Raw genomic sequence first — 12,610 nt, 5'->3', positions numbered from 1 at the left:
ACGGAGCGCAGCGCACCCGCCGGCGGCGAGCCCCGGAGCCGCGCGGGCCCCGATCCCCCGCGCCGCCGTTCCCCCAGCGCCGCCCCGCCGAGGACGGCGCTCCGCCGGCACGGAGCGAGGCAGCGCGGGGCTCGGCCGCCGCCGCCGCCGCCCACCGAGCCCCGCCGGGTGCCCGCCCGTCCCGCCCGGCTCCCCGCCGCCCGCCGTTGTGATGCGTATTCCCGTAGACCCGAGCACCAGCAGGCGCTTCACTCCCCCGTCCACGGCCTTCCCCTGCGGTAAGATGGGCGAGAACAGCGGGGCGCTGGGGGCCCCCGCGCCGGGCGCCCGCGCTCGGCCCGAGGTGCGCTCCGTCGTGGATGTCCTGGCCGACCACGCCGGCGAGCTGGTGCGCACCGACAGCCCCAACTTCTTGTGCTCCGTGCTGCCGTCGCACTGGAGGTGCAACAAGACGCTGCCCGTCGCCTTCAAGGTGAGTCCCGAGCCCCGACGGGACCGAGCTGCGACCCGCTCGCCCTTTCCCCTTTAAATCGCTCCTGACATCACCGCCGAGGGAGCCCGGGTTATTATTTTTAATCAAATAGCCCAGTTTATTATTTTAATCAAGTCTCCGCATTGCCCCGCGGTCACGGCATCTTAGATATTCCGTACAGTTAGGAGCTTTCAGGCAACTTTGAAGTTTAATGAGATGGAGGTTAATTACCTTCCTGGGAGAGGGAGAGCGAGGCAGGGAAGGGAGATCTAATCTGCGAAAAGTCGAGCGAAGAGCTGAACCCCGGTGCCTGCTGCGCTGCCCGGGCTCCCCGGGGCACCCCCGGCCTGGGCATCCCCGTTAGCCCCGGGCCGGCCGGGGGAAGCCGAACCCGAGCCGGGAGCAGCGCGGGGAGCGGGGCAGGGCGGCCGCGCGGTCCCGGCAGCCCGCAGGGGTGAGGGCGGCTGCAAACCGGGTTCCCCCGGCCCCGGGAGCTGCTCCCCGGGAGGGGCTGGGGCCCTTCCCCGGTGCCGCCGCTTCCCGCGGCCGCCCCGCGCTCGGCACCGCTTGATTTTGGTCCCGAATCCAATAAAATAAACGCACAGACTCCTCCGACGGGGCCGAGGGTGGCCCGACCCCCTTCACCCCCTCCCCGCGGACCCCCCGTCTGCTTTTAAGGCTTTTCGAGCTCATTTTCCACTTCCCCCTCCGATTTTCTCAGCCTCCCTCGGGGGCTCGGGCTGCTTTTGGTTTTGCTTTGGGTTTTTTTTTTGCGCGGGTTTAGGGGGGGAACCGTGGCGCAGGTTGGCTCCGGTGAAGGTCGATCGGAGCCTGAAATGCTCTGGCCCTGCCCTAGGTCGTAGCGCTCGGAGATGTCCCCGATGGGACCGTGGTCACGGTGATGGCGGGGAACGACGAGAATTACTCGGCGGAGCTGCGCAACGCCTCTGCCGTGATGAAAAACCAAGTAGCGAGATTTAACGACCTCAGATTTGTTGGGAGAAGCGGCAGGGGTAGGTACCGGCCAGGAAATGGTTGGCCTTTTTATTTGTTGTTTTTTAGGGGGGGGGCAAAAAGAAAAAGGAAAGAAGAATGTTTCTCTCTTTTCTTATTATTTTATTACTATGTTTTGCATTTTTATTTTATTTTTAAATTTTATTTTGTTGGTTTATTTTAAAATTATTATTATTATTATTTTATATTATATTTTATTCCAACCGTGGCTTTGTTGCCGGGAGAAGCCCCCCGGCCCCAGAGAGGTTCCCGAGGATGAAAGGGATGCAGGAAGGATGCGGGAGCAGCCCCGGCCCCGCCGGCCGCTCTGCCTCGCTCCTCTCAGGGCTTCTTCTCTGTCCAGGTGTCGGGAATGGGCGCTGCAGATGAAAAACAATTTAAAATACAGACATAAATATATCCAAATATCTGTAAATCTTTCTAAACACAAATAAGGCGGCCCCGTCCCGAACCTTCCCCAATTTCCCCCGTCACGCAGGAGGCAGAGGCGGGTGAGCAAACCCCACCTGGCAGCTCGAGCTTAAATAGCGAAAATCGAGAGTTTAAAGTGAAATAACAGCGCAGAGCTCGGCCTGCGGGGCTGGCACGGGAGGGAGCTGCGGCTGCTCGGGGGGGATTTTGCTCAATTTCCCCCCGCCCGTGGCAGGGAAAAGCAGGAGGGCAATTTGGCTTTTCCAAACAAATCCGTCCGTGCCACCCGAGCAGAGCGAAATGAATCCCCTGGAAATGCTGAACACGGAGTCCTGCCCGCCCTCCCGGTACCTGCGTTTCCGAGGGTATAAACAGAATTTCAGCATTCCATCACCAATGGGCGCTGCAGATCGAAGCCCTCAGTCCTGCGTTTGAGCCCGAATCAGAACTCGATATTTTAATGGCCATATGGCAGCGCTTTCTCAAAGGCTTCAAATGTATACACACAGTGTCAGATATATTTTGACTTCTCCGCATTAATTAAAAGCAGTGATGTTAGGAATTATTTGCATGTAATAACTGTTTACTTGTTCCTCTTTATGAAACTTGAATAGTTTACATTCTTTCATACATTTCCTTTTTCCTGTTGGCTCCTTCTCCATGTTGCAGTTTCTTTAAAACTCTCCACTTAACTGGTTGCAGGTTGATGGATGGAAAATGTTTTTCTTTTATGAATTAAGCTTTCATTTCTGTAATCAATTATTCTCTTAGGCTCTTTTCTTTCTGGTTGGGCTTTTTTCCTTTTTTTTTTTTTTTTTTTTCTTCATCCTCGCACAAATTTCCAAACTGAACGCAACCCAATCTCAGCGTGACTCTTGAATTCATTATTAACTTGCTTCCTCCGCACTCTCAAGCTCGGAATTAGCAGGAGTTGGGTCTCATAACGCCCTCGGTGAATAAACTCCTTCCCCGGGCAGAGCGGTGGCGGCACCTCCGCTGCCTCTAACGGGCGGGACTCGGGCGTTAATTATTTTAATTTTTTTTTTTTTTTACATATTCGTGTGGGGTGAGGCTTTGTCATATTCAGAGAGGAACAGCCCCACCGGGGCTCCCTGAGGGCGGCTCCGTGGGGTTTTCTCGCCGTGTCGAGGGTGGATTTCACTCCCCGTGTCTGGCGCTGCTTTGCCGGCACGGGGCTCTTTTCTTTCGGAGCAATTTGCTGTGAAAAATCGCCCCTATTGAATTTTTATTCCGGGTGTCACACTCGCTCTGCCTCGTTTGGCTCCATCCCAGACAAGCCCGGTGCTGCTTTCATTTATCCTGGCAGAAATTTGGAGTCGCTGTGGAATATTTCGCTGCGTGTGTACAAATGTTTGTGTAAATCCGAAGCGAGGACGTGTGGATCCGTAAACACGGATCCTGCTCCAGCCCTGCCGTGTGCCCGAGCTGCAGGAGCCTGCAGAAGCCCGGCAGCCAGGCTCCCCTTGGGAAAACACCAACTTGAACCGGGCCGATTTGGGTATTTTTAGTAAAAAAGTGTCAGGGATTATTCCCCGGCGCTGTGAGCTGGGAAGAGCCGCTCCTAAATCCCCCTCAAAAATAAATCCAAATCTCCAAGTGCAAGACAAAGATAGGAACAAAAAATCAGACATTTTTTACTCAGGTTGAGCTGTACAAAATGAAAATTATCCCCGCTGCATCCCCGCCTGTTCTCCCAGCTGGAATCTCCCCCCGGAGCATCCCCTGGAGCGGCCGGGGCTCCCAAAGCCGCGATCCGGCCCCGGGTCCGCTCTGCCGGGGCACGGTGGGGATGAGAAACCCCAGCCCGGCTTCCTGAGAAGGCGGGAAATGACTAAAAGTGATGCTGGGGCAGAATCATCATTTTCGGTTCAGGGCAGGTTCCTGAGAGAGGCAGAACCGGGCCGGGTTTGTGTCTGCAGCGAGGGACTCCCGGGCAGGGAGGTTGTTTCACGTGGAGAATAAAACATTCAAGATTATAATAATAATAATAACAAATCAATCACTATTAATGCGGTATAAACAGGGGCACGGAGGTGTCGGGCTCAGCTCTGGGGTTCTGTGCCTCACGGCCGGGTTTTGCCACATGCTGCCTGCATTTATTTAGGGAATTTGAAGGGCTTCAAATTCCCTGAATATTTGCTCCTTCAAATTCCCTCAATAATTGCTCCTCATCCTCCTCGCCCCGTGCTCTGGCTCTGCGAAGGTTTTCCCCCCAACCCCTCGGTGCTGGTTGTTTTTGCCGTGATCCTCTGGGATCCTGGCTCATCCCCGTCGCTGCAGGTTGGCAGCAGGGGCTGCATCCTCGGGGATTCAGAATGCAATAATTCTGTTTCTTTTGCCCTCCCAAACGCTCCTCTCTGTGCAGAAAATGAGCTGAAGGTTTGTGCGCTGCTCATTCCTGGTTTGAAAGCCGAGGTGAGGCGGGGATTGGTGCTCGCTGCCGGCTGTAGAACCCGCATTCCCTCCTTGCCGTGCTCCCTGGAGGAGCTCTCCCACCTGGGATAATTCCACGATGCTCTCTGGGAGAGAGAATTTCATTTTTTTTCCGGTTTATTATTCATTTTTTCCCTCCTAGCTGGATAAATCCTGTTTAGTTTTGCTGTGGATATTCTCAGGTCCGACCCCGTAGAGAGCCGATGGTCGGGATCTGAAAGCCCCTGATTGCTTCAGGGGAAAAGGGAGAGGAGGTGGTTCCTTACTGCTTTTATCTGTGCAATAGAGGCTGGAGGAGCAGAAACCCATCCCAGCGAGGTTTGTACCTGACACCCTGCCGGGGTTCACACCTCTGGTACCTCGGCAGTCCCGCAGCGATTGCTGCTGGGGCTCGGTCCGAGTGGTTTGTGCAGCCTCCTTCCTCCAGCCGAGGGTTTCCTGAGTTTGGGGAGCCTGGGGCAGAGCTGAGGCTCTTCCTGGGGGGTTTCTGTTCTCCCACAGCCTCCTCTGGGCCAGACACTGAGCCCAGCACAGGGCGAGGGGTTGGGGTCAGGGTGGTGACACCTTCTGTGATGGTAAAGGCAATTTCAGGCTGTAGATAGAAACTTGTTCTGCTGGGGCAAGGGGGGCTCTCCTTGCAAAATTTGGCTCCCAAGAGATTTTCAGTGCTTCATCCCTTTTTTTTTTCTTTCTTTTTTTATTTTTGTTTGCAAAAAGGTGACAGGTTGGTGCTTCAAAAGCACCTCTGCAACCCTCCTCGAGGGTACCCAAACCCTTTCCCGGGTTCCTGCTCTCTGGGCAGGGCTGCGAGAGGGGACAGTCCCTGCAGAGCTCTCTGTCTGCTGGCCGGGTTCAGTTCCCATTTTGCAGTTCTCGGTTTTTGGCCCTCCCGCGGGTTCCCTCGTGGCCGAGCACGGCTCCCTCCGAGTGGGAACAAGCACAGGGACCGGGCCCTGGATCCCTGCGGGTGATCCCAGCTCCATCCCAAGGGCGCGTCCCGGAGGGGATCCCGCACCCAGCGCCGGTCCAGGGCTGGGTCACCGCGGAAAAGGGGAAGCGTCCGAGAGGGAAAACCCCCGGGGGCTGCCCTGGATGGAGGGGCCGATCCGAGCCCAGGGCAGGGGACGAGTGACTTCTCCGTGCGGCTCCAGGGCTGCGTCTGCCGCAGCCCCCGCCGGGCGCTGTGTCTGGGCAATCACGGCTCGTTAAATGCAATGATGTGTGCGGGATTCCTGTCCCAGCCTCTCTCTCCCGCAGGAGCTGAACCCATGTGGGATCCTCACTTCTGTTTATTTTTTTTTCCCCTCCCTCCCCACCGTCCTTAGGGAAAAGCTTCACCCTGACCATCACCGTGTTCACCAACCCCACCCAAGTGGCCACCTACCACCGAGCCATCAAAGTGACCGTGGACGGACCCCGGGAGCCCCGCAGTAAGTGAGGGGCTGGTTTGGGGTCTGGCAGCGCTGATAACTGTGGGGAGGGGGTGCAGGGCCCGGCCTCTCCGTGCCTGAGGGACGCAGGGTGCGGAGCTGGCACACGGAGCTCGGGGACGGCGTTGGGGTGGCACCGTTGGCTGCTCAGGTGTTCCCGTGTGTCCCTCCCTGCCGGCCTCCTGCTCCACATCCCATCACGGAGGGATGGTTTATGGCTCCCTAACCCATCTTGGAGGGATAATTTCACAGCTCCAGGTTGGGATGTTGGGAAAACTCCTTGGGCTTCGCTGGCAGAAGCACGAAGGGCCCAGCCTGGCTCTGCACAGGGGGACTGGGGCGGTTATGAAACCAGAGATCTGTGCTCGGCCTCGGCGGCTGATTGCTGGCTGATTAAAGTAGAAACGGTGCAGGTTCCCTGGGTGCCGAGGCGGTGTCTGCCCTGGCACAGAGCTCCTTCCCCTCGGCTTCGCGGCGGTTTCGCTTTCGGGCTGTCAAAGGCTGGGGCTGGCAGCGCCCGCGGCCGGGGGCTGAGCCTGGAGAAACCAGAGAGACTCTGCGACCGCAGAAGCGTCTCTGTTGTGCTGGGGAGGCTCTCCCGGGGGCTGGATGGTGCCTCGTGGTTCGGGGAGGCTCCGGGAGCTGCCCTGCCCGGGCTGCCTTTCGGTGTGGGGCTGCTCAGAGCTGCCCTCGGCCTTCCAGCAGCCCAGGGACCCTCTCAGGAGCCGCTGCCCGCAGAGTTTCCTCTGCCACGAGGATGATTTGCCCAGTGGGACCCCCCCTGTGTGCTGGGATCCTGTCCCTGGGGGCTCCATCCCCGGCTTTGCCTTCCTGCCCGCTCAGCACCACCCCGGGACTATAAAGCCGAGTTTGTTCCCTTTGCGTGTCAGGCTGTGGTGCCCGCAGTGGGGGGAAGCAGTTTGATCCTTCAGAAACGCCTCCAAAAACATTTTCTGTTGATGCTGTCGCTGGGCCATCGGTGCCCCTTGATGTCAGGCCAGGTGGAGGCCGTTACCTCGGCCGGGGCGTTTTATTTGCATCGGGCTTTGGAGGATTTTCCCCCTTTCTTGATTTTCTTTTGGAGCCTGTCGAGGATGGATTTAGAAGCTGGAATGCAGGAAATCCAACGCTGCTGTTGTGGGTTTTTTTTTTTTTTTTAAGCCAGAAACATCAGGCAGGTCCCTGGTGTGGGACACCTGTGGGTTGTGGTGGGTGCAGGGGCTCAGCCCCAGGGCTGGGCAGGGAATTTCACAACTCTGCCAGGAGTGTCAGGAATAGAAACCAGCCCTCCTGACTGCTGGCTCAGCCCCTTATCAGCTGCATCAGATCGCCTTTCTAATAATAATAATCATCATCATCATCATCCTCACCATCAGGAATACATAAATAATAATACAAGGTGAGATAGTTGCTACTCTTGGAGCTCGGTTTGGCCTCCCTGACAGCCAAACCCAGGTGAATCACACCCGTTCCTCCTGAATTTCAGCATTTCACCCCAGAGCTCCCCATCCCTCATTTCAGTTTTCTGATACGGAGGCCGTGGCAATCAGGGGATGGAGCAGCTCGTCCTGGCTCTGGTGAGGGGTGCCCTCCCTGCTGCAAGCATTTTCTTGGTTTTTCTTTTTATTTTTGTGATGATTTCTAGGCCTCAAATTGTGCTGGAAGTGTTGGCTCCTCGAGGAGATCTGTGTGGGGTTTATTTGCTTGTGCCCTTGCCTGGTGTGGGCCCCAGAGGTTGATTTCTCCCCCATCCCTGCACCCTCAACCCATAAATTGCTGATAGAAAAGGTTTAGACCCAAATTGTGGCTATTTTGGAATTTTTTTTCAGGGAATCATAGATTTATTGGTCATGTTTTGGCTCCCAGTTTGACCCTGGTGCATGAACTCATGGTTCACAAATTTCCAATGGGGAAAAAAAAAACAAAAACATTTTTCAAAGAATTCCTTTCTTGCCACACTTTTGAATGAAGACAACAATTGCTAAAAAATAATGAAAAATCACCTTTCTCCCCTTCCTGCTCTGCAGAAACCCTGGGTGTGGAAACAGCAGCTGTGAAATGATCCTGGAAAGCCGAGGTGCTTTTCCTGGTTCACCTGCCACTGGGTGGCTCCCGGGCACAGCACCCTGGCAGTGCCAGCTTTGGCATTTGGGGCTGGCACAGCCCTGGTGATCCCCACCTTGGGCCAAACACTGAGGCTGGGGCTGCTCTGCCTTGTTTGGCTGAGGGAGGTGAGAGCTGCCAGCAGGAATTGCAATTTTTATTTATATTATACATACTATATACACTTTTTAACATATATATGTTCATGTGTGTGTGTGTATATGTGCGTGGACATAAAAATAGATGGAATTTTTTTCCCCTTCTTGGCTTCAAAAGATGGGCCACGGTGTGTGCTGGCTCCTGGTGTGGGGATCAGCACTGGCCAGGGCTGGAGGCTGATGTGGGGCTGGTGGAGAGGACAAAACCCATCCTTAATGTGGGAAGAATTGGCCATTTGTCTTGGTACCCTGGGAAAGGCCCGGGCAGCGCCTTCTCAGCTGCAGCAGGATCCCTCCAGCCAACATCCCTGTGGGCTCTGGGGCCAGGGCTGTGGCTGGGCTCCACCTCTGGGCATCCCATTCATCTTCCACCCCTGGCTTTATCTGAGCCCTTGGGCCAGGCTTTCAACTCAGGCTGTGCCCGAGAGCAGGGGGGGACGGCTGGGGAGCGCAGGGTGAGGGGCAGAGCCCTGCCAGGGCAGGGGGGCCCGAGGTGACACCGCCGGTGCCTTCCCTGCAGCATCTCCTCCTCAGGCCCGGCTCGCTCTGAGCTCCTTTTCCTCCTGCTCCAGCTCTTTCTGGCTTAGATCTGGACAGGAAAAAAAAAGGACATTCTGTCAAGTTGGCACCTTAGCTCTAAACAAATAGCACAGCGGGTGCCAAGTGTTGACATACTTTGTACAAACAGGAAGTAATAAAATATTTGAACTTCCTGTGGAATTTCCTCCTTTCCCCCCTCTTTCTGCAGGCCTGTGTTCAGGCTGCAGAGCCCTCTCGCATCCACAGCTGCTGCAAAATAATCCCCAGCAGGCAGAACGTGGGGAGCTGAGGGGCTGGGAGCTGCACAGGGCTGTTCAGTCCATTCCTGGGGAAAAGGGAGCATCCCCAGGGCCCCCCTCAGACCCACCTGCTGCCTGCTTCCCTTCCCCTTCCCCTCCCTTTTCCTTCCTTTCCTTCCCAAGGCTCTCACCTTCTCTGCTCTCACTTTTCCTTTCTCCCTCCCAGCTCTCACAGCTCCAGCCCCTTTCTGCCCAGAACTCTTGGGCAAAGTCTTTTTTCCCCTTTTAAATTCCTTTTTGTCCCTCTTGGACTGCTTTTTTTTATTTTGCTACCATTCACTTTTTAACCTCTCTCCCCACTTTCTAAATCCCTTTTGGATTTAATCCCTTCTTTCCGGCTCCCACCCCGTTGCTGCTGTCCTTGCTGGGGAGGGAAGGGGGACCAGGAGGATTTGTGGGTCCCTGTGTCCCCCCTGTTCCCTGCTCAGCCCTGTGGACGTGCTGGCTGTCGGTGCCCTGTTCATTTTTGGGGTGTGCATCAGAGATTTGGTTCTGTTGGTCGTGTCCCTGCTTGGTGTGACCACAGCAAGTGACAGAAACGTGTCCCCAGGACAAGGGGGGACAGGACAAAGGGGACTCCTGGCCACAGCACTTCACATCCCCTCTCCCACCTTGTCCCCGCAGTTTTTTCTTGCTGGGCCCATCCTGCCCAGCCCCAAGTTCCCTCTGTGGCTTTTCCCTCCCCCGGAAAGGCTCCTTGCCCCCCGGCTGTGGCTGTCCCCGGGCTGTGGCTGTCCCCCTGTCCCTGTCACGTAGCCAGCGGGTGGGAAAGCTTCTCACCTCCCCCGAGCGAGGCGTTTCCAGGAACCGCCGCTGCTCTTTGGCTTTCAGACTTCTGAGAGCTCAGCTGAGAGAGGGTTTCCCTCCCACGGGAGCTCAGAGCCCCGTGCTCTGAGCTGGGAAATGGGGGGTTTGGGGTGTGCTGAAATGGGGGGGTTGGGGTGTGCAGAAATTAAATGGGGATTGTGGAGTGTGCAGGAATGGGGGGTTTGAGGTGTGCAGAAATTAAATGAGGAGTTTGGGATGTGCAGAAATTAAATGAGGAGTTTGGGGTGTGCAGGAATTAAATGGGGATTTTGGGGTGTGCAGGAATGGGGGGTTTGGGGTGTGTGGACATTAAATGAGGAGTTTGGGGTGTGTGGACACAAAGAGTTTGGGGTGTGCAGAATTGAGCAGTTTGGGGTGCGCAGAAATTAAATGAGGATTTTGGGGTGTGCAGATCTGAGGCATTTGGGGTGTGCAGAAATTAAATGGGGAGTTTGGGGTGTGCAGACAGGGGGGGTTTGGGGTGTGCAGAATTGAGCAATTTGGGGTGTGCAGAAATTAAATTAGGATTTTGGGGTGTGCAGACAGGGGGGGTTTGGGGTGTGCAGAATTGAGCAGTTTGGGGTGTGCAGAAATTAAATGAGGATTTTGGGGTGTGCAGACAGGGGGGGTTTGGGGTGTGCAGGAATGGGAGGTTTGGGGTGTGCAGAATTGGGGTGTGCAGGGGGTGGCACCCTCTTGTCCCTCCTGTGGAGATGTTTGTGGCATTGCTGTCCCCACGGTGCTGGTTGCCCTCACCCCATGCATTTTGAACTCTTGGCCTGAAGATGAGGTAAAAAAAGCAAAAGCCTGTGAGAAAGATGGACTGAGAAGGGGAAATCTTGGTTTGGGAGCGCTGTGGGAAGGTTGGGATGGTGTTCTCTGGGATGGCAGCTCCAGGAACCTGGAGATGGTGAAATAAAATACTCCCAGTCCAGGGACACAGGGAAATTGGGATGTACTGGGTGGCAGACGAGTGTGGGTCAGCCTAAAATAGCTGAGGATGAGGAAGATGGAGTGGGGTCATGGCATGGGAGCCAAAGAGGAGCAGGGGCAAAAATGAGCCCCTGTTCCCGTATTCCTATGGGCAATTTGGGGACTCGAGGCAGAGATCCAGAGATCCTGTGCTTTCTGCACATTCATCCTCAGAGACTGGGGAAGTGCTTGGAGAATAAATTATTGGAGAGTCTTGTGCCTCTCAGAAGCTGGAGTGGAGACCCAGGACAGGGGTGGGTTGTGCCAGTATTGTCCAATTCCAGATCTTTATCTTGGCCAAAAGGCTCCCTCGTGGGGCTGCGTAAAACTTGAGCTGGAGATGTTTTCTGTAATTAAAAGCAGACTCGGTGCTGAAGTGCTCCCGTGGGGTGATAGTTTTGGGTATTATTGAGGTCTTTGTTTTATTCCCCTGCTTGTCCTTAGCTAGAAATAAATACACAGACAGTTCCCAGATTGTCTGGGAATAAGGAAAAAAAAAAAAAGAAAAAAGGGAAATGGCAAAAAGAAGGAATAAATAGGAGAAAAAAAAAAGATAATTTCAATAAATAAATGACCTCAGCTCTTCCTGGACAGTGATTTGTCTATGTCATATTGCTGTAATATGTTCTAATTTAATACTCAGTACTTAAAACAAGCTGATTTCCCACTTGTGGAGCCCTGTCCCCTTCCCTGGTGAGGAAGAGGAGGAAATCCTGAGTGGCCTTTATGGCTTCCCTATTGCCTGAGCTCTGGCAGGGCTGAGGCCGTCGGAGGAAGCTCCGTGTGCCCCTCCTGGAGCTGTGGCATTGCTGGGGGCCCTGCTGGGTGCCTGCCCTGGGATATCCTCACACATCCCCTGGGTGCCCTTGCAGCGCGCTGCTCAGAGATTGGGGTGATCCCAGATATCCTCACATATCCCCTGGGTGCCCTTGCAGCGTGCTGCTCAGAGACTGGGGTGATCCCAGCCCTGCTCCAGCCTCTGCTTTTGTGGGATGGAACCTGAGCAGCTCCTGGGTGTCTGCTTTGGTTCATCCAGGAGCCCTTGGGGGAGCCTTGGGGCTCCCCAGTTCCTGCAGGAGCCTCTGCAGATACCAGTGCTGGCTCCCAGGACATTTCCCTGCCTGTTTTCCCATCTCTAACATGTTTTGATCCCAGGGGAAATTTCCCCCCTCTGGGATGCCCCGTGTTGGCAGCGGGGTGGACAACAACCCCTCAGGGACAGACCCAGCCTGGCCCTGGGTTCTGTGGTGGGGCTGTGCAAGACTCCCAGCCCCAGTGGGGATCTCAGTGGGACTTGGGGATGTCCCAGGGGCCACCAGGGAGCAGAGAATTCCCTGGGCAGAGCAGAGCAGGGATGAAAGTTGCCTGAGAGTGCTCCAAGCACTGGGTCTGCATCACCAGGGCCTTTGGTGCTGCCGCTCAAGGCTGTAATCCAGCCTCAAAAGGAATTACAGAGCAGCTGGAATTATCTGGGCTCCAGTAAATGCACTCCTCTAATTATTTTATTCACCACATGCAGTAAATTCCACCTCTCCTTTCCAATCGCCTGCTGCGTAACAACTCCAAAATCTTTTCACTTGAAAACCTCCAATATTTTCTAAGTGCAGCAATACTGGGAGTCAGAACAGGGAAATTATTTTTGCTTGCGTCCTACAAAGGAATCTTTGTTGGGATTGGTTGCAACACCTCCTGCTTTTGAAAGCTTTGGGAAAACCCCAGGGCATGGTTCTCGGCTGGGGTGGAAGAGGCAAACCTGGCCCTGGGGTGGCTTTGGAAATAACTCAGAACGGAGAAATGGGCATTGATCCCGAATTTGGGAGAGACTAAACCGATCAAAAAGGTTTTCTGGTGGGATCTGGTGGTCACTGAGGGATGTTGGGGGGGTTAAGTTGCATTGAAGGCTTTTTCCAGGAGGATGTTGGTGGTGCTCGATGTCGGGTTGTGTCAGGG

General features: G+C 55.1%; 1 protein-coding gene across 1 annotated transcript in view; it reads left to right on the top strand.

Moving 5' to 3' along the window:
• Nucleotides 1-211: 211 nt before the first annotated feature.
• RUNX3 (RUNX family transcription factor 3) overlaps nt 212-12,610 on the top strand; it is a 31,590-nt gene continuing 19,191 nt past the window's right edge. Inside the window, exons 1-3 of the mRNA XM_036397028.2 lie at nt 212-472; nt 1,329-1,485; nt 5,677-5,781. Of these exons, the coding sequence (XP_036252921.1) occupies nt 212-472; nt 1,329-1,485; nt 5,677-5,781 (523 nt within the window). The remainder of the gene's footprint in view (nt 473-1,328; nt 1,486-5,676; nt 5,782-12,610) is intronic.

Source organism: Molothrus ater, chromosome 24, assembly GCF_012460135.2.
Source record: "Molothrus ater isolate BHLD 08-10-18 breed brown headed cowbird chromosome 24, BPBGC_Mater_1.1, whole genome shotgun sequence".
Classification (NCBI taxonomy): Eukaryota; Metazoa; Chordata; class Aves; order Passeriformes; family Icteridae; genus Molothrus; species Molothrus ater.
This window is presented reverse-complemented; position numbering and strand designations above follow the sequence as displayed.